Genomic DNA, 23,085 nt, shown 5'->3' with positions numbered 1-23,085 from the left:
TAGTACTATTTTTGTCATTCATGACTTGGAGAAAAATAGCATAAGAACATATTCCATGGCATATTTCATTTCATTTATTAGAGCAAACAATACAATAGTCGGAAAAGAAAAAACAGGCTATCGCACAAAACTTATTCAATTTCCTGATTTTGTCATAAATTGTCCAAATATTATGTAATTATGTTGATTCCAATTTCTACACCAAATCATCGATCTGAATATACTAATCAGAATAAAACAAACAATTTAAAATTTTCAATGGGTCGTTTATGTTCCAAATTTCAAGCCGATTTCCTGTTATCTCAAGATTACTATCGATTACTGTGTAGTATTGAGAGACTACAAGCGTCACAAAAAATAGCTACTAGGACTATCGGCTTGAGTTAACATTGAAATTTGGAACATTAAGGCTGTGCAAAGGCTAAAAATAAACTTTCTACTGGTGATAGTTTTTTGATTTGTATATCATCAAGCTTTCAAAATTAAAAGGTTTTCTCAGGAAAACATTTTTTTCCGATCATTACTTTTTGAGATATGAGCGCCTAAAGTTTACATTTTTGGGACAGAACATTTTAAATTCGGTCAGAGGTAAATCCATGAGATTTGAAGGATAAATTCTGCATGGTATTGTTGATCTAGTAAAACAAAAATTTTCTGAAAATATCAATTTTCGAGAAAGTTATTCAATTCAAAAAAAACTCTATATTTCTGGATAATTTTTGTTTTACTAGATCAATAATACCATGAAGAATCAATCCTCTGAATCTCATGAATGTATCTCTTACCGAATTTGAAATGTTCTGTCCCAAAAATTTAAACTTTAGGCGCTCATATCTCAAAAAGTAATGATCGGAAAAAATGTTTTCCTGAGAAAACTTTTTAATTTTGACAACTTTGACAAACTTTTTTGACAAACAATTTTGACAAACTTTGAAAAGTATCACCAGTAGAAAGTTCATTTTTACTTTCCTTGCCCTATTACCATAGGTAAGGAAAGTAGGCCTATTGCTTTCCGAAAAAAATTAAGGTACCTCAATTTTTAAATTTCTATACGTTTCAAGGTCCCCTGAGTCCAAAAAAGTAGTGTGTGTGTGTGTGTGTGTGTGTGTGTGTGTGTGTGTGTGTGTGTGTGTGTGTATGAGTGTATGTGCGTCTGTGTACACGATATATTATCTCCCAATTAACGGAATAACTTGAAATTTGGAACTTAAGGTCCTTACACTATAAGCATCCGACACGAACAATTTCGATCAAATGCAATTCAAGATGGTAGCTAAAATGGCGAAAATTTTGTCAAAAACAGTGTTTTTCGCGATTTTCTCGAAAACGGCTCCAACGATTTTGATCAAATTTATACCTAAAAAAGTCATTGATAAGCTCTATCAACTACCACAAGTCCCATATCTGTAAAAATTCCAGGAGCTGCGCCCCATCTATGCAAAGTTTGATTTTAGATTCCAAATTATCAGGCATCAGATACAGTTAAAACAAAAAAAAATAAAGTGGAAAAGATTGAGCATTAAAATCTCTACAATTAATGTTCAGTAACATTTTCACCTGAAATTGAAAATAAGCTCGAAGTTCGAGAAAATAAGATTATTCAATTACAAACTGTTGGCAACTGTTGATTCTATTAAATCATTCACTATGAAGAGATAGCAGACTTCGTGTGTCTGCAGCGTTATTGTCCTGTCACCAGCTGGCTTAGATCTTCAAATAGTAGAGTTGAGTTGCGCGGGAACACTAGCGTCAGTTGATCAATTTTCATAACGGCAAGGAAAGTTGTGTGAGTGCGCCACACCAGATTTTTAGCCTTTGCACAGCCTTAACGCCCTATATCATGGGATATCTTCTTATTCTACCTTTTCTCTATGCTCTAAATCTTCTTATACTTTTTTTTAGGACTGGTACACTTATAGTTCACTCTATATTCTAGAATATTTTCTAATTGATTTACTCTCTATTATAGGACAAGACCAGTGGGGAACGGATGAATCTATATTCAACTCAATCCTCGTGTCTCGCTCGTACCCTCAGCTGAGACGCATCTTCCAGGAATACCAGAACCTCACAGGAAACGATATCGAGGAAACTATCAAGTCAGAAGTTGGAGGAAGTTTGGAGGATGGATTCCTCTCTATTGGTAATTAGAACAGAAGTTCAGCAATACAATACATATTGAAAAGAAAAAGCTCTAAAAAACCAATAGTTGTTTAGACCGCTACCTCCATAAACAAAGCCGTAGTGCATTCGTGTGACGTCAGCTTGGTATATCTTCTTAAGCTATCTTTTCTGTATGGCTACACTTGCAGTCAGGCTCGCTTCGCTCGCCATATCCGTCTAGCCCGCGACTGGATCGTCCAAAAATGAAATCAACGGGCTCGCTTCGCTCGCCTGCATTTCTCATTTGAGCATGCTTCATTCCATCATAAAGACAAAGTACTTCCTCGCTCGATTCATTTAAATTTGTGATAGGTATGACGTGGAGAACTTCCAAATCATTCATTCTCCAACTCTCTCGAGTCTTAAATTTTCCTGAGAAAAACACTGATTTTGGGCGTATCTTTGATGAAATATTAAAATCACCTCATCACAAAATTTTTAGACCCTAGCTAAACCTATGTACCAAATTTGAACATTTTCTGTCTATTACTTGATCAAAGAACTGAAAAAACGCAAAAAACGCTAATTTTTGGCGTATCTTTGGCGTTATTTCAAATTCTTTCTAACACAACATTATTACACCCCAGCTGAGCATCTGTAGTAAATTTGGACATTTTCTGTTCATTTGTTCTCGATAAAGCTGAGAAAACGCTAAATAAACGCTGGAAAAACGCAGATTTTGGGCGTATCTTTGGAAATTTTACCAAATCCATTCTTAGTGCGCCTCTAAAGGTTTAACCTATCAAATTTGAACGTTTTTGGTCCGGTAGATTTTTAGTTCTGCCAGTCAGTGAGTGAGTGCCATTTCGCTAATATATAGATATAGATAGAATTACAAATAAGGTATGTAAGACTACAGGTATGTGTTGTAGGAGGGAACACTGTCCAAACGTCGCCACCTCATAAAATTGAAAATTAATTAATAATAATTATTAAACGATAATCCCAATGAAATGCTGTAATTCACCCCGAAGACTTCTGTTACTGCAAATATTTACAACAGGGTAAACAGCTAGATGGAAATTCGATGAGCGCTACTATACAAAAATTATTTGTCAGCCCGGAAATATGTTTTCCTACAGTTACCTTGAAAAGTAACAATTTCTGCACTGATTACAGAACGCAAAGAATCACTTTTCCGCTCTAGTGCGCAAAGTATTACTTTGCGTACTCTTAATACTTTGCGTATCTTGCAGCTATCCCAATCAGCTGTTGACATTGTTGGCGTGTATTTTGAATGCGAATTTGTTCTATCTATATTTTTTCTGATTATCAAATAAATAAAAATGAGAACTCATTAAATTATACATTTTGAATATTATTAATTATTCATCATTTAAAATGATATTTTCTTCATTCATAAATTGATTGGTTGAAAAATTATTTAGAAATAAGGATTTACTCAAAATTATTCAAATTTTCAAATTAGTTGGATTAATTTAATTTTCAATTTGATTAAATTATCGATTATTGATTTTTAATTAGATTATCAAGTTTAAAATAAATTAAAGTTGTTATTAATAACAACATTAAACAGACAAATTAAACAGATTTGATGGATTTCAGCCATCATTTTACCCATAATCAACCACTTCTCATATTCAATGGTAACTGTAGGATAAACTTAATGTGAAATACGTGCGCAAAGTTCCTCTGCTGCACTCAAGAAACCATTCCGCCTTCGCCTACGGCTCGTGCGTAAACGTTTCTTTCGGTGCAGCAAACTGTCACTTTGCGCACTCGTTGCACAAATAACTATTATATAATATAAACCTTTTATAGAATATAACTGATACCGGTATATTTTATGAGATAATATTAACTGTTCAATGTTGTTGAAAATGGTCAATATTATATTCTTCTAGACAAGAAAATATAGTTTTTAATGTATAATAGTTTTTTATAGATTTAATCAAATTATTAAAAGTTTAAAATAATTGTATTAATTTAATTTTCAATTTGAATATATTATCTATTATTAATTTTCAATTGGATTATCAAGTTTGAATTAAATTAAAGTTGATATTAATAACAAAATTATACAAACATTTGATGGATTTCAGCCATCATTTTACCCATAATCAACTACTTCTCATATTCAATGGTAACTGTAGGAAAAACTTAATGTGAAATACGTGCGCAAAGTTCCTCTGCTGCACTCAAGAAACCATTCCGCCTTCGCCTACGGCTCGTGCGTAAACGTTTCTTTCGGTGCAGCAAACTGTCACTTTGCGCACTAGTTGCACAAATAACTATTATTTAAGATGGAATGTTATTCACACCTGTAAAAGTCATTCTATTCTATGATGTATTATTTTCTATAATTAGGTAATGTTTCATTTTAAGTGAGATGTGTGAAGAACAAGTCTCGCTTCTTTGCTGAGAGACTGGAGGATAGCATGGCAGGAATGGGAACCAATGACCGCACTCTGATCCGCATCGTGGTCGGTCGATCCGAGATTGATCTGGGAGACATCAAGTCCGAGTACTATGAGATCTATGGCAAGCCCCTGGAAGAGCGCATTGCTGTAAGTATCTCCATTCTCATATATCACCTGCTTTGGTTTATTATCTCTAGATTGCAGATGTAAATTACTGAGATATTGCATCTATTCAAATGCTAATGAATATGAATGAATAATTATTATTGAACGTAAATCCAAATTAAATGCTGCAAATCACCCCGAAGATTTCTGCTACTGCAAATATTGACAACAGGATTCCCGGGCTGACAAATAATTTTTGAATAGTAGCGCTCATCGAATTTCCATCTAGCTGTTTACCCTGTTGTCAATATTTGCATATTAGCAGAAGTCTTCGTGGTGAATTACAGTATCTAATTTGGATTTTCGTTTAATAATAATTAATGATTAACAGTATCTGAAGTGAAATAGGCTACAGTTGACAGTACCGTACTCACTTGACGATTTTTTTTTAATCATCACCCACTTTTTTACTTTCTTGTCAACGGTCTTATTCTGTTCCAAAGTTGATTGATAGCTTTTGGGTAAATCAATAACACTACTAGCACAACTGCTAGATGGAAATTCTACAGCTTGTCAAATTTTATTCACAGCTCGTCAATATTTGCAGTTGCAGAAGTCTTCGGAGTGATTAGCAACATTTAATTTGGATTTTTGTTTAATAATAATTATCTCAATATTAATGCTTCGACCCCTTCCCGATTGTTCTGCATTTATTGCTTTCAAACGTCATTCGTAAGGTGAGTTTCCTAGCTTCGACTTGGAACACGCGGAATTGTTGAACGGGGTGTTTACATTAGTCAAGTTACTTGAATTCATGAAGTTTTGTATAAAATGAATGTAGTTTGTAAACTTGGAAGTCAAGTTTACAAGAGCAGAAAACTTGAATTCACTATGCTAAAATTTGACTAGCTGTAGAATTCTCATCTAGCAGTTTACCCTGTTGTCAATATTATCAGTAGCATACGTCTTCGGGGTGATTTGCAGCATTTAAATGGGATTTTCGTTTAATAATAATTATCCATTTAAGTAGATGTTGAACATGTTGGCTTTTGGATTCAACTTGAATCTTGAAGGTACAACCTGCAAATGGGAAGATAAAAAACTGTTGTCAGTCAATGTAGAATGTATAAAAACAACTAAAATGTTTGGAATCAGGGCTACTTTTTTCATTTATAAAATAAAGTTATAGTATACCCTTTTTTGAAAATAATAGATTAAGGCTGTGCAAAGGCTAAAATTAACTTTCTACTGGTGATGTTTTTCAAAGTTTTTCGATTTTTATATCATCAAGCTATCAAAATGAAAAAAGTTTTCACAAGAAAACATTTCCTTCCGGATCATTACTTTTTGAGATATGAGCACCTAAAGTTTTAATTTTTGGGACAGAACATTTCAAATTCGGTAAGAGATAAATCCATGAGATTTACAGGATAGATTCTTCATGTTATTGTTGATATAGTAAAATAGCAATTTCCTGAAAATTTAGATTTTTGAGAAAGTTATTCAATTTACCAAAAATAACTCTACTAAAACTTAGATTCAGAGGTGAGATTTAGAGGATAGATTCTTCATGGTATTGTTGATTTAGTAGAACAAAAATTTTCTTAAAATATCACTTTTTGAGAAAGCTATTCAATTTACCAAAAATAACTTTTAGTTGAGTTATTTTTGGTCATTTTTGGTAATTTGAATAACTTTCTCAAAAATTGATATTTTAAGAAAGTTTTTGTTTTACTAAATCAACAATACCATGAAGAATCTATCCTCTAAATCTCATGGATTTATTTATCTCTCACCGAATTTGAAATGTTCTGTCCCAAAAATTGAAACTTTAGGTGCTCATATCTCAAAAAGTAATGATCGGGAAGAAAATGTCTACTTGTGAAAACGTTTTCATTTTGATAGCTTGATGATATACAAATCGAAAAACTTTGAAAAATATCACCAGCAGGAAAGTTATTTTTAGCCTTTGCACAGCCTTAAGAATACAATTTATAACAACTAGTTTCAGATTTTATAACCTGAAGATGGTGTGAACACTGAAACTAGTTGTTATAATTTGAATTCTTAATCTATTATTTTATTATTTTTAAAAAAGGGTACTATAATTATATTTTATAAAGAAAAACGAAATAGATAAGTATAGTGCAAGAAGAAAACTCTGAGTTTTATTAGACCTTTTACTTCATAATTATATACTTTTGAGGCTATGAAAACTTGACTTTAGTTACAAATTTTTATTTAATTGTTGATTTGAATGACGTAAATAGTAAGTAGTTAATTTAAAAATCTATGTGTAACCTTATCTAAATTTGGGAGAGGAATAGCACAAGGTTACCTTATTTTTTCTCTCCCTATCATTTTGATGATGTACTTGTCTGAATCAATAAAGAATAAAATTTGGAATTTGGATAAAGATTGGTCGAATTGTATAGTACTCAATCTTCGAGTGAACGACCGTTGGCTCCTGTTTGAACTAGATCAATTAACTTTTATTATTTATTTATTTATTGATATACATATATTACTAGGCAGGAATAGCATGAGCTGTGAGATGCGCGAGAGGAGAGATAATGGAGTGAGAGTGGGGAGGCCGCTCGAAACTAAGAGAGGGGAGGTGGCTGGAGCTTGTTGTTGAGACGGAAAGGCTCACTGTCGCCTTTCCTACTGCTTATGCTATTAGGCCTATGCAACCGGAGCGATGTGCACCGTACGGAGGTCAAGTTGAGACTGAGTCAAATGCTTCCCCCACCACTAAAATTCTCTCTCGGCTACGCGCATCTTGAACTTAGAGCTCATGCTATTCCTGACGGGCTGTACATATAAAGGCTCACAGACAATACCATGAAGAGCCTTTTTTACACAATTAATAGATAACCTTACTACATAATAAAGAAACTTAAAAGATGAAAAATATTATGGAAAAAAATAAAGAAGAGAATAAGATAAAAAGTAAATCAAAAATTGAAATAATAATAAAAATTAATAATAAAGATAAAGAAAACAAAAGAGTTTCAGCCAGAGCTCATAACATTTCATGACTCAAACGAGCTACAAGATAAATTCATTTCACAATTTTTCTTAAAGACATTAAATGAGTTCGAAAACGGATCTATATGTTCATTCAAAGTATTATTTAATCTTGGACTTTTAATAAGAAACGAATTATAGTGATGAGTAGTTCTCACAAAAGGGATGTTGAACAATATATTTTTTCTAGTATACATATATTTACTATTATAAATTTAATGAATTGGTATTGTATTAATGTCAATATTATTTAGTATTAGTGTTGATTATTTTGGAACGATTATGCATGTGGTTAGCTTCTGCACAACATCTCATTCCATTCATCTATTTATTTGAACATGAATCTTTGTGTAGTTCATACTCATTTAGTCATGTATATAGTAAATTTGCTGATAAGGAAGTATCCTCTTCCATTAGATTATTCACTTACCTGCGGTAAATTTAGTTTGAAAAAAAATGAAATTATCCAATTTACTGACCGAGTGAAGTGAGGTCTAAGATTCAAGTCGACGGTTTTTCATTTCTCTTTATGTTTTTTTGTTGATATTTATGTTTTTATGTTCCGCATTTACAGCGAAACGCAGCAATAGATTTTCATGAAATTTGACAGGCATGTTCCTTTTTAAATTTCACGTCGACGTATACATACGGTTTTTTGAAATTTTGCATTTTAAGGATAATACAAAAGGAAAAGGAGTCTCCTTTGAACGCCAATATTACCGTAAAAATCAGACTTTAGAATTATTCATAATAAATCAGCTGTCTAGTGGACTATAATACTACCCGTTCAAAAACATCGAACATCTTGAAAATGTATCTTTCCATCAACGTTAGTGGCCAGTTTACTATAATAATACCTGTTCAAAAACATCGAATATCTTGAAAATGTATCTTTCCATCAACGTTGTAGACAGTTACAGCCAGACCTGATAACAGCGCTCACACTCACATTCCGGGACGACACATCACGGTACGATAGGACAGAAAGCTCTGTGTTTATTTAGGATTTTTTCTAGACATTTTAAATTGATAAATTATTTATTAATTTTTGAGAAAACATAACAACAGGTGAATGTAACCTACTGAGCGCGAGGTCTACTATTCACAGAACTTCTAGTAGACAAATGGTTAGTAAAAATTCAATATGATATATGCTTCTAGACTACTAAACAATACGTATTTTTATATGTACATGGAATTGCTATCAAGTATTCAGTTCTGTTCTGAATATCTGCTAAGAGGCATGCATTTATTTATATAGGGCTAGGAGCTATTTTGTTTTCAATTCAATTCAATTCAAAAAATTCTTTATTCCTCATAGAAAACAAACAATATGATTTACAATCTGCTGTCAGTTCTACATACTCTTACAAGAACACATACATAAGAATAATATTTTGTACAATAAAAAACACCAAACCATTGAATAAAACCATTGTTTGAACCATTGAATAGGGGTATTGATTTTCGATTAATCATGATGCTCCCATTGCTTTGGATATTGATAGTTTGTCGTGTAGCCTATAGTAGTACGGTCTTTGTAAATACAGTAGTTGAATGGTGTATTGGAAATTTATTTTATTTTGCAAGCGTTCTTATACAGAACAAAATAGCTAGAGAATTCATGGTTGAATTGAATCTTCTCGTTCCTACTAGTAGTTCTGTGAACAGTAGACCTCGCGCTCAGTAAGTTACATTCACCTGTTGTTGTGTTTTCTCAAAAATTAATGAATAATTTATCAATTTGAAATGTCTAGAAAAAATCCTAAATAAACATAGAGCTTTCTGTCCTATCGTACCGTCCCGGAATGTGAGTGTGAGCCCTGTTATCAGGTCTGGCTGCAACTGTCTACAAAGTTGATGGAAAGATACATTTTCAAGATGTTCGATGTTTTTGAACGGGTAGTATTATAGTCAACTGTTTACTAACGTTGATGGAAAGATACATTTTCAAGATGTTCGATGTTTTTGAACGGGTAGTATTATAGTCCACTATACAGCTGATTTAAGATGAATAATTCTATAGTCTTATTTTTACGGTAATATTGGCGTATGAAGGAGGCTCCTTTTTCCTCTTATATTATCCTTGGAATGCAAAATTTCCAAAAACCTTGTATATACGTCGACGCGCAATTAAAAAAGGAACATACCTGTCAAATTTCATGAAAATCTATTACCGCGTTTCGCCGTAAATGCGCAACATATAAACATTTAAACATTAAGAGAAATGCAAAACCGTCGACTTGAATTTTAGACCTCACTTCGCTTGGTCAATTAACACGAAAAATAATTTGTAAATTTCCAACAATAACTTTATCACATTGCTCTCAATATTAATTTTCCATTGTCTTGTTCATTTCTAATGGTTTTTATAAAACTACTTACGAAATTGAGGTTGACTGGCAGAGAGGACTTACAAGTTCTAACTCCGCCTAATAAAGATTTTTTTATTTCATTTCTTTCAAAATTAACAGTGAATATATCCCTAGAACTGTAGAGAAGTGAACTGTACTTTGTAGCGTATTTTTTATAGTAATTTGTGTCTGGTAAAAGGAGTATTCTAGCCTAGATGACACAAATGATTTAGAATGATGGAGTGCACTGACTAGATGAGATTAGATCTCATATTCAAGGTTATTTTAGCCACAGAAAAATAAATAAGAAGAAATTTCTGAGCCCATTAAGCTGTCACAAGAAATTCTTCATTATGAGCCAAGGATGAGTAAAGATGTAGTTCAAATGATAATGACTGAAGTCGCAAAATAACTTTGTTTATCACTGTAATATAATAGTACTGTACTTTACTCCACTTATGTCACACATTTGTCATCCATTCTCTATTGTATGAAGCACTTAGTTCAATTTGAGACATAAATAATTAGTCAAATTTTTTTCATACCACGAAATTTTAATATATTGTAATACTAGCAGTCAGGCTCGCTTCGCTCGCCATATCCTTATCGCTCCGCCCGATGGACCCCCGACTGGATCATCCAAAAATGAGATCAACTTCGCTCGGCTGCATTTTTCATTTGAGCACAATCAGAAAGTCAAAGCTGAGAAAACGCTAAAAAACGCAGATTTTTGGCGTATCTTTGGCGTTATTTCAAATCCTTATAACAAAACTTTATTACACCCTAGCTTAGCTTCTGTACTAAATTTGAACAATTTCTGTTCGTTTGTTCTCGATAAATCTGAGAAAAAAACAAAAAAACGCTATTTTTGGCGTATCTTTGACGTTAATGCAAATTCCTTCTAACACAACATTATTACACCCTAGCTGAGCTTCTGTACTAAATTTAAACATTTTCTGTTCATTTGTTTTCGATAAAGATGAGAAAACGCTGGAAAAACGTTAATTTTGGGCGTATCTTTGAAAATTTTTCCAAATCCGTTCTTAGTGCGCCTCTAAAGGACCAACTGAACATACTTACCAAATTTGAACGTTTTTGGTCCGGTAGATTTTTAGCTCTGCGAGTGAGTGAGTGAGTGAGTGCCATTTCGCTTCTATATAAATAGATTCCACAAAATGTCTATTAAGTCATTACTCTCTCCGAAAAATCATTCCTATTGAAGAACATATTGTTGAATGACTATGAAATTCAACTCATTGGGAAATGTCTGCCCTTCAAACCACGTTTCACTTCAAACCGTGTTTAATTTTATTATTAGTCTTATCTACTATAGCTTAGGTATACCTATAGCTATTATTTAGTCGTTTTTAAAATAGCTTATTTTATTTGAATTTGCACTAAATTTTTTCTTTGTTTATAGGGTGATTGTTCTGGGGATTACAAACGTCTATTGCTGGCTTTGGTTTCGTAAATGCTGTCAATGCGCTTTTTATGTGGGGTGGAAATCAGTCTCCAAGACACGAACTTTAAAGTTTGCACAAGTTAGCCCAAACACTTCATTTCTACATCATATTACATTATTGTTGATTATTTATGTACATATTTTTTAATCGTATATCAATCTCTAATATATGTTGTTTTAATATTTACGTAATTTATACAGTGGTCGATTAATCTTGAACATCAACGATGCTCAACCACATAAATTCTTCAAATTTTTATTTTGTTTGTTTATTTTTCCTTACCGAAATCCTTATTCCTCTCCTTTAACTTTGTGTAGCCAAAGAATAATCATTCGAATATTATTTAGTAATCTGATTTCATAACTTTTATAAGTATATTTTATACATAAAATATAGGCCACTTCTGTAGAGAGGTCCACGTTATAATGACAGTATTTCATTAAGAATGGTGTTGCTATCTTTGTCTATCATTCGACAAAGCAGATAGTACTATCCTTCTATTATACCTCTGCATCTTTGCCAGATCGTGTTTCAACGATGAAGAGTTATAATTTTATTCTAATATCAATTATGAAAATATATTATTAAATCATTGAATTATACAGTTTCTTTCCTAACACAATATTTAGTCTCAATAGTGAGAAAATTTATTATTAGATCATTAAAAACTATATTTTCTTGTCTAGAAGAATATAATATTGATTTCAACAACATTGAACAGTTAATATTATCTCATAAAATATACCGGTATCAGTTATATTCTATAAAAGGTTTATATTATATAATAGTTATTTGTGCAACGAGTGCGCAAAGTGACAGTTTGCTGCACCGAAAGAAACGTTTACGCACGAGCCGTAGGCGAGGGCGGAATGGTTTCTTGAGTGCAGCAGAGGAGCTTTGCACACGTATTTCATATAAAATTTTTCCTACAGTTACCATTGAATATGAAAAGTGGTTGATTATGTGTAAAATGATGGCTGAAATCCATCAAATGTTTGTATAATTTTGTTATTAATATCAACTTTAATTTAATTAAAACTTGATAATTCAATTGAAAATTAATAATCGATAATTTATTCAAATTGAAAATTAAATTAATCCAATTAATTTAAAATTTGAATAATTTTGAGTAATCTTAATTTCTAAATAATTTTTCAACCAATCAATTTATGAATGGAAAAAAATATTATTTGAAATAATGGATAATTAATAATATTCAAAATGTATAATTTAATGAGTTATCTTTTTACTTATTTGAAAATCAGAAAAATAATAATGATAATAATATATTTATTACCATTTGGTTTACAATAAACATTGGTCATTGTTCATATAGATAGAACAAATTCGCATTCAAAATACACGCCAACAATGTCAAAAGCTGGTTGGGATGGCTGCAAGATAATACGCAAAGTATTAAGAGTACGCAAAGTAATACTTTTCGCACTAGAGCGGAAAAGTGATTCTTTGCGTTCTGTAATCAGGGCAGGAATGGTCACTTTTCAAGGTAACTATAGGAAAACTATATTTTCTTGTCTTACCACAATTAACAGTTAATATTTCATCAGATATACCGGTATCAGTTATATTATATAAAACGCAGTGAAAAGGCAACGCTGTTCCCCTATCTTTCTCCATTGCCATTGTAACGTGGACCTCACTGTAGTTATATTCCTAGAAAAGCATGCTATATTATTTTGTTATGAAATCAGGTTCTAACACTTTATGAACCATATTTATTATTTATAAAATTCATATATTATTTTAATTTGTCTTGTTCTCAGAGTGATTGTACATCGGATTTCAAAAGCATTCTCCTCGCACTTGTTGGCTGAAGTAGAGATTTTACATCCTAAAATTATTTTAGTCCAGCGTAGAATATTGTGGGTAGCTGTTGGTGTCAACTATTTCAATATTTCTGTCAACTATTTCAATATTGTTGTCAACTATTTCAATAATGTTGTCAACTATTTCAATATTGTTGTCAACTATTTCAATATTGTTGTCAACTATTTGAATATTGTTGTCAACTATTGTTGGCTGAAGTAGAGATTTTACATCCTAAAATTATTTTAGTCCAGCGTAGAATATTGTGGGTAGCTATTGGTGTCAACTATTTCAATATTGTTGTCAACTATTTCAAAATTGTTGTCAACTATTTCAATATTGTATTTATTATATTGTTCTCAGAATGACCTCACATGTGACTACAAAGGTCTCCTTGTCGCACTGCTTGGATAAACTGTCAAGTTTTACACATTACATATTATATCCCATTACTAGTAAAACCCTATATATTTATTAAATATTAATCCTATTAACTTACATTTAATCAGTATTATGTGCTTAAAAAATGTTTAATCTTGATGTCTATTTATATCGATGTTAAATTATGTATGTTGAAAAATTATGCTTAATTCCAAATATTTCCTTAGTGTTATATCAAAGAGAAACAATAGCATAAGTAGATATCCCATGGTATAGGACGTTTATATAGCAACTTTTACTGTTATCTCAAGCTGATAGTCCAAGTAGTTCTTTCCTGTGAAGCTTTATGACGCTGGTAGTCTCTCATATTGTGCCGTTCATACACTCTTACCCGGTCAAAACAGTAATAATCGACAGTAATCGGCTAATATCTACTTACGCTATTGTTTCTCTATGGTTATATGTAGTTGCTCATTGTGGCATTTCAATGTATCCTAATCAAGAATCGGTTGGAAACCATTTTTTATCTACTGGTTTAAAATTGTTCGATACAATCTTCAAGTATAAGTTGATAGACACAATCCTGATAGAATCACTTCACCTATATGGGCCTCTTTATTCAAATTAATAAAAGCAATATACAAAACCTGTAGTACCCTTTTATTAAAACATTTTAACGTCTAGTTTCGACCTACTTTGGCCATTTTCAAGTTAAAATGTAAACATTGAAATGATGATAGAAAAAAATTTGACTGAGTAATTGTCAATATTGTAGAGCCGTTCCATAATTGAATAAAAACACACATATGTTGTCAAATTCTACACAGTTGACTTAGAAACAGTTGTCTGTGTGTTTTTATTCAATTATGATAGAAAACTTAAAATGCTTACATTTTAACAAGTTTTATATTGTTTTTATCAATTACAATCCTGATGCACGTCTCAATACAATAGTCTCCCAAAGCTAGATAAACAACGATTTTGACCTATGGTAATAGGGCAAGGAAAGTAAAAAAGTGAATATGTTAAAATCATACAATGTCTTTTAATGGGAATGAGCATTGTGGAAGCTTAGCTTTGAAATGTAAAAATGAAGAATACATTAAAAGCTAAAGCTGCTTTTTGATATAGGCTCAACTGAGAAATATAAATCAGTTCCACACAATGTGTATTGCTTCAACGAATTAGTCTATCGGTTTAATTTAATTTTCCTTCTGAAAAAAAGCCTTAAACATTATAAAACCTAAATCCATATAAATATTATATTTTTGAGATGTCAGATGTTCACAGGATAGCATAGTATCTAAATTATGTCAGAATTCCGACCTTATAATTAATTAAGAGGACATTGCATACCAGTTTAATTGGCTCCCAGTTTAATCGTCCGAAATGCCTGAATCGTAGAGACTGCAAGCTATTTAAAAAATAGTTGAAGAAAGACTAATGACAGATCCATTTATTGCTAGCACAGTATATTAGGTGCCTTATCTTCAAGATATTCTATTTAAATAATACATTATTGCAACAAAATATTATCTATTTTATTTTTTATGAATGTATTTTTGTAGATGTTATGTTTATTTTTATACTTTATTTATTAATATCATAGAGAAACGATAGCATAAGTAGATATCCCATGGTATAGGGCGTTTATGTCGCAACTTTTACTGTTATCCCAAGCCGATAGTTCACGTAGTTCTTTCCTATGCAGCTGTGTGACGGTGGTAGTCTCTCAAATTGTGCCGTTCATACACTATCACCCCAACAAAACAGTAAAAATTGCCAATAATCGACAGTAATCGGCTTGAGATAACAGTAAAAGTTGCGACATAAATTCCCTATACCGTGGGATATCTACTTGCGCTATTGTTTCTCTATGTTAATATTATTGTTAAAACATTAGAATGCAATATGCTTTTATTGTTAGCAACGTCAATTATTTTATTTCAAAATTCGTATTTATTTTAATGAGTGTACGAGAGTTGAACGGAAACTAAATGATCAAAAATTCAGCCTTTCAGGAATACAATGCGAAAAATTTAATACATTCAGCAGAATGTAAAACATAAACGCACGATATTAATTGGCCTGTGGCGATTTACAAGGTGCTGACTTTTTACTTGAAGCATGACATAGAATGTCATGACTTTCAAACTAGAGTGCTTATTGAATAGATATTTTTTATATTTTATCTTCATGTTATATTATTTAATATAGAGGTAGCTTCTAATATATCTATCAAGTATTCTATTTATCAATGTTTCGATGTATTTATGGAAGACAGACGAATTATACTGACTGTTCTCAATCATAAAATGAGTTTTCTTCATCCATCTAATCCACGGCTATTAATGTAGAAGTAACATGCTGTCTAAACATGAATATCTGGGACAAAAGCATAAAAAATGTATTAAAAAAGAAATTATAATAACATTCATAGTTCAGACAGAAATGTTCTATCTTATCACAGTAAATTGAGATTAATTCCCAGAGGAATGCAATAATTTCCCTCACAAAGGTCCGGTTGCACAAAAGCCGGTTAAATTTTAATCCTGATTAATTTCACGTGAAATAAATCAGAGAAGACCATTTCAAAAAGATGGATCTCCTGGAATTAATCAGGATTGAAAATAACCCGGCTTTTTTGCAACCGGCACTGAGTACCTGATTGAATGATTACAAAAAATTCAACAGCTGAGTCATAATTTTGACACAGTCCCACACACTTGAACTCGCTCACTCACTTCCATCACCAACAGACAACGAAATAATATTATCAGCTTTTTTTCCAATGATGAATAAAAATAATCCTTTTAATGTCCTTCAGCGGGTTTTCCGAGGGATGAGACCTAGTGCAATCGAATCTTTATATTATAAACCTACTATGCTCTGAATTTCGTGAGAATTGTTAGAGCCGTTTTCGAGATCTGGTGAAATACAAACATATAAACATTTAAACAGAAGTTGCTCGTTTAATAGTATAGGATACAACTTAAGATTACACTGGTACTGGTATTGCTCTGAATAATAATAATGTGTTAAATAAATAGACACATTTTGTGCATTAAAATAATTTTAATGTACCGTACGCTATTTAAAAAAATATATATCCAATACTTAGGCTATCCTTGTTCCAATAATACATATTCTATTACCAAAACAATAAACATAGAACTAATGTTACAAAAATATAACATAAATTAAAATACAAAAATATTTGAAATATCTCTAAGCTACCATATTTTTAAACATTTTTGGTGAAAATTATTTTGGAATATGACAGTTAAAACTTAATTCATAATTAACTTATGCTGCTCTGTAACAATGATGGTCTAAAATAGTCTAAATTGTTGCTGATTATTGATTATATTCTATTGAGAATTTCAATCAGAGAGTACCGTACACAAATTAATCTTGTTACTATTTAAATTTTGTTTTACTGTAAGCATTGCAAGAACGAAATTCAAATTTTAACAATGTATGTTAAAGTATTGATTTCTTAAAAAAGGGCCGTGGTAACTTTATTACCACCTTCTATTCTATAAATCAATGCTCAATGAAGGAGTACCCTACTGCAAAGATTGTAAAAAATGTTAGAATCCAAATTATTTTGTGATTATGACAACGTGCGCAAGTGAAATAATCTACTTTTTCCAACTTACTGAAGATAATTATCAGTACGTTGAAAATACATGATAGGCTAATCAAAGTTCTCTTTGTGTAATCCGTTTAAATATAGTAATGAATAACAATATTTTTTGGTTGAATACAGATACATCCAGTACCAAATAAATGCATTTGTGGAAAACTTGCTTACAGTTACACATATATATCAAACATGAACCTTAAAATACTAGTGAATACATCAGGAATATATTATAAATTATACGGTCGAATGTATTTTACAGCATAAAATCAGGCAGCCAGGGCTATCAATAATTTCTTCACTTCAGCAGTACAATCGTTCTGGAAAACCATTAAAATAAAATCCATCTTTATTATTCTCATCTTGTAACTAATCATCGGTTGCATTATATTAAAACATGCCAGCCTTATATAAATCTATGTTATGGTTGAACATAAATTACTGAGTGCATAATTGTTAAAGGATATTAATTTTTAATTTAATGAACTTCATTAAAGAATGCAAAGCGATAGGCCAACATTTGTACAATAAATTTGCTTATGACTACGTCTTATTTCTAAATATAGAGTTCGAATAAGTAGATTATAGAAGATAATTATTTGCATAGAGTAACGAAAACTATATTGTTTATATTGAAAACTACCTATATGATTTACTTCATCTCTGCTATTTGCAACTGAATTTCAGTAGTAACAGAGCAATTATTGCTATTTCTATCGATTAGAGCAAAACTTTTTTAAACTTCAAACTATAATTTTGAAACTTTTAAAACTATAGCTGGCAAAGATTTTATAGTAGCTAACTTAGATTTTATAGAGGGCAGAGGGTATAGAAACTATAATATGGCGAATCTCAATACTATAGCCAACTCGAATAATGTGTAGAAGAAAGAATACTAAATTATTATTTTAGTAGATTTTTCGTGGCTTATTAGCTGCTCTACAAATATTTTGATTTTATCGGTGTCACACAACATTTTTGTTTCAGTCTTTTGTCTAATTTTATTGGCATTAGAAAACCAAGGCATTTCGCTAACAAATCATTTTCCAAACCTACACTCATTTTAAACAAATTTTACTGGCCTTAGCAAACTCAAGACATTTCTGTAACAAATTGTTTCCCTAATCTACACCTACTTTCACAATATTATCTTTGAGAAAAATCAGTAATAATGTGATCTAGTTTGGAATTTTCTTTTATTAATTATTTCTATGCTCTAATATTTTCTTGTATATGTATCTATGAAAATAAAAGCATGTTTGTTATAAAGCAAATGTTTGCTAAATTTAATTTAGTAGATAAATCTTCACTTCAATCCTTGAATTGATTTGCCATCTACAAATTAATATCCATGTCAAATGAAAACTAGTTGAAAGAATAAGACGTTGATGTTGTCAACACCAACGTCAACTTGTGGTATTGACAAAATAAACGTCTTATTCTTTCAATTATGGAGAAAAACCACAATATCTCATATACCATATAATCAAATTATTAAAACATAGTATTTTGCAACTAAGAGTTGATTAAACATTTCTACAATAAGGGACATAGTAACTAATTGTCCTTCAGTGAAATTTAATCCAGTTGACGAGAAGCATTCCAGTAATTTCATTTGCATTTTGAAAAAAGTATGTAAGAATTTTTCATTTGACTTTTAAAAGAGTTGATTGAACATTTCTACAATAAGGGACAAAATAACTAACTATCCTTCTATGAAATTTGATCTAGATGACGAGAAGCATTCCAGTAGCCTAATTTCATTTGACTTTTGAAAAAAGTTTGTAAGAATTTTCCATTTGACTTTTAAAAGAGTTGATTGAACATTCTACAATAAGGGACATAATAACTAATTGTCTTCAGTGAAATTAGTGATCCAGTTGACGAAATATTCCAGCAATTTCATTTGACTTTTGAAAAAAGTTTGTAAGAATTTTCATTTGACTTTTAAAAGAGTTGATTGAACATTTCTACAATAAGGGACAAAATAACTAACTATCCTTCTATGAAATTTGATCTAGATGACGAGAAGCATTCCAGTAGCCTAATTTCATTTGACTTTTGAAAAAAGTTTGTAAGAATTTTCCATTTGACTTTTAAAAGAGTTGATTGAACATTTCTACAATAAGGGACATAATAACTAATTGTCCTTCAGTGAAATTAGTGATCCAGTTGACGAAATATTCCAGCAATTTCATTTGACTTTTGAAAAAAGTTTGTAAGAATTTTTCATTTGACTTTTAAAAGAGTTGATTGAACATTTCTACAATAAGGGACATCATAACTAACTGTCATTCTGTGAAATTTAATCCAGTTGAGGAGAAGCATTCCAGTAGCCTAATTTCATTTGACTTTTGAAAAAAGTTTGTAATAATTTTTCATTTGACTTTTAAAAGAGTTGATTGAAAATTTCTACAATAAGGGACATAATAACTATAATTATCCTTCTGTGAAATTTAATCCAGTTGACAAGAAGCATTCCAGTAATATTTCATTTGACTTTTGAAAAAAGTTTGTAAGAATTTTTCATTTGACAATTAAAAGAGTTGATTGAACATTCTACAATAAGGGACATAATACCGTAACTATAATTGTCCTTCTGTGAAATTTAATCCAGTTGACGAGAAGCTTTCCAGTAGCCTAATTTCATTTGACTTTTGAAAAAAGTTTGTAAGAATTTTTCATTTGACTTTCAAAAGAGTTGATTGAACATTTCTACAATAAGGGACAACATCATAACTAACTGTCATTCTGCGAAATTTGATCCAGTTGACGAGAAGCATTCCAGTAATTTCATTTGACCTTTGAAAAAAGTTTGTAAGAATTTTTCGTTCGAATTTTAAAAAATGTTTGTAATAATTTTGGATGGTAGCGCACAGTGTGGCATGCAAGCTGTAGTAGAGAGGAAGGACCCAGAGCCCAGAGCACCCATGCAATCCTGTGTTGAAGTAGAGCGTGTGACAAAATGGAAGCAAGCTGCTGAATTACGAAGCCACTGCGATTAGTATTCTCTTGTAGTCACCAGAACAGTCATTCTACAACAAATAAGCGACAGCTATCAACAGTTTCTTGTAGTCTCCAGTACAGTCATTCTATAACACACAGAATCATCGATACTGTAGAATCCTCTGAATAAAAGATTCTCTAAATAATAGGATCTTTAAAAGGAGATCAGACTACTTATACTCTGAACAAATTAACTTATGACTTGGGAGGGACATGCGCAACAGAGAAGGCATACAGAGGTAGGGATACAACGGCGGCTATGTTGCCGTTCTAACCGGCCAGTATTCCTCTACTTTCTCGTGAGTATTCAAGCACTCATGTTAAACTTACGGAGTTTCCTGTCTGGAATCCTTCAGTCGACTGAATCTAGTCGACAAATTGGCAACTGCGCTTCTACCTATGACTCTATTAATCACTGTAATTGGCTGATATCCCTCCATTTCTCTGCGCCGCATATTCCTCAAAGTCAGAAGTAATTTTGTACGGAGTATAGACTACTACTACCATACCAGGGGTACTACTCAGTAGACTACTACTACTACTTAGACAACTCTCTAAAAGGATAAATCAGACTACTTAGACCTTTTTACACTTTATAGGTAGTGTAAATAGGCTACACTAGCTATTTACAGAATTGACTCGTCTAAGTTGACTAACTGTGTATTGTTACCTAGTTTCCTAAAAAAAAATAGAGAAGAAAAGGGTAGAAGTATGCCTAATAAATTCAAGTTCCTATTTAAAAATTTGGATATACCTCCCACCTTGTTCTACAGAATAAGAATTCCATTTCAGGGACCTCTTTCATATCCAACCCTATTTTACGAAGAATACACAAAATCGGGTTAAATTTTAATCTTGATTAAAAGCCACGAGAACCAATCAGAGCAAACTTCATCCAAGAAAAATTTTCTCTGATACTCTGATTGGTTCTTGTGGAAGTTGATCATGATTAAAATTTGATAGGCTTTTGTGCAACCGGGCCTTAGTCTCGCAAATAGGCCTGAATTGTAATCTATATAATATATATATTTTATTAGTACTGTACAGTACAAAAAATGCCAGATCAAAACGTATGAAAATTCCCTAGCGAAGTAGGTTTTTCTACATCACCGCGTATTTCAGCCTATGAAATCGATTAATCCCAAGTCCTTTCTTGTAAAAGAAACTAACAAAGTTATTTCACTTGAAATGAGAATTTATTTGTTGAATTTATGATTGCAGATCATCCAAAATGGAGGAACAAAATTGTTGGTCCTCAACAATCCTCACATTTATAGAGCCTATACTTTACATACGTTAATAGATAGATCCAAAGGATAATATTGGATCAAACTGCTGGATATCATATTTTAAAAAACTGATTGTAATCTTCATTATTTTTCTGTTCATTTAGAATTATTAGAAGTGAGATTCGTGAATTATTTATAATGAGGTCCACGTTATAATGGTAGTAGAGAAAGATAGGAGAACAACGTTGCCGAACCTCTGTCTTGTCAATGCCTCCTATGGACGGTAGCTGATACAGGTTTATTAATGTCATATTAACTGTTCATTCTCTTTTTAAACTACTAGTTCTGTGAACAGTAGACCTCGCGCTCAGTGAGTTACATTGACCAGTTGTTATGTTTTCTCAAAAATTAATAAATCATTTATCAATTAAAAATGTATAGAAAAAATCCTAAATAAACATAGAGTGGAGCACTATCTGTCATTGATTCGAGGAAGCTCTAAAGTTTTTTTTAGTTCCTTATTTGGAGCACCATCCATTGGCACTCATCTGTCCGTGCCTATTTGAATGAAAACTATCCGAGGCAATGGATCGGCCGCCAAGCAGCATGAGACAGAGCACTTCATCACTGGCCTCCTAGAAGCCCTGACCCCACCCCTGCGTTCTTTTTTCTATGGGGTTACGTTAAAGATAAGGTGTATTGACCGCCTCTACCAGCCAACATTGAGGAGCTCAAACAAGAAATAACAGCAGCTATACAAACTGTTACGCTCGATTTGCTACTGAGGGTGTGGAACGAGTTCGAGTATCATAATTATTGGTATCACTCGAGTGTCTGGAGGGGGTCACATTGAACATTTATGAACTTGCTTTTTAGTGGGGGAATTGTTATTTGTATATCTAGAGTGAAAAGTACACTTTTTCTCCCTGTGGGAAACAGTTTGAAGCCCGAGGCGAAGCCAAGGGCAGCAATTTTCCTGAGGGAGAAAAAGTATTTTTCGCTCATGATGTACACAACATTTTTCCTCCATCTACATTTTTTTATAGAAACTGCAAATAAAATCATTCTATTAACTTACGTATTGGTGACAATGATTCCTAACAACATAACCTAAACCTAAAACCTAAAAACCGGTCGTCTGATTGGCACTGCCGATTGCGCTATCTATCGGCAAAAGTTGTAGCAATTATATCAGCTGGGCAGCTACCAAAAATGGCTGACTCCAGATCACGCGGTTCAGATTTGAATTGCAGATCAAAAATATTTGTTGGCTGGTATTTTGAATAGAATGAAGTATTTTAAAAATTGTATAAATTTTTATCGTCTACTAATATTAAGAATATAATAATTATCATACAAACATATATTTCATGAGTTGATCAAATTTCTGGTTGTGGTATTGAATTCAGTTGACTCAATGACAGACAGTCTATTATGCTTTCTCATCTGAGCTTAGACCTTCTAACCTATTACAATGTAAGTTTCAAAATAGAGATGCTC

The 23,085-nt window shown here is 31.8% G+C and overlaps 2 protein-coding genes across 10 annotated transcripts in view; one reads left to right on the top strand and one right to left on the bottom strand.

Moving 5' to 3' along the window:
- LOC111056328 (annexin B9) overlaps positions 1–15,016 on the top strand; it is a 33,049-nt gene extending 18,033 nt beyond the window's left edge. The window contains exons 7-10 of one of the 7 annotated variants that reach the window (XR_005571137.1): positions 1,970–2,143; positions 4,510–4,691; positions 11,454–11,574; positions 13,687–15,016. Coding sequence is in view for 5 of the 7 variants with exons in the window: in XM_039426530.1 (XP_039282464.1) it covers positions 1,970–2,143; positions 4,510–4,691; positions 13,281–13,331 (407 nt within the window). In the remaining 2 variants the exon portion in view is untranslated. Of the gene's footprint in view, positions 1–1,969; positions 2,144–4,509; positions 4,692–11,453; positions 11,755–13,280 lie in introns of those variants that run through there. The other 6 variants (XR_005571136.1, XM_039426530.1, XM_039426531.1 and 3 more) reach the window with 6 other exon arrangements.
- A 1,743-nt stretch (positions 15,017–16,759) lies between these two features.
- LOC111056327 (annexin B9) overlaps positions 16,760–23,085 on the bottom strand; it is a 30,267-nt gene continuing 23,941 nt past the window's right edge. The window contains exon 8 of one of the 3 annotated variants that reach the window (XM_022343683.2): positions 16,760–17,670. In XM_022343683.2, the coding sequence (XP_022199375.2) occupies positions 17,620–17,670 (51 nt within the window). In that variant the 3' untranslated portion in view covers positions 16,760–17,619. Of the gene's footprint in view, positions 17,671–17,710; positions 20,443–23,085 lie in introns of those variants that run through there. The other 2 variants (XM_022343684.2, XM_022343682.2) reach the window with 2 other exon arrangements.

This window comes from Nilaparvata lugens, chromosome 4 (genome assembly GCF_014356525.2).
Source record: "Nilaparvata lugens isolate BPH chromosome 4, ASM1435652v1, whole genome shotgun sequence".
Taxonomy (NCBI): Eukaryota; Metazoa; Arthropoda; class Insecta; order Hemiptera; family Delphacidae; genus Nilaparvata; species Nilaparvata lugens.
The sequence above is the reverse complement of the archived record's forward strand: the minus strand, read 5'-3'. Positions and strand labels throughout refer to the sequence as shown.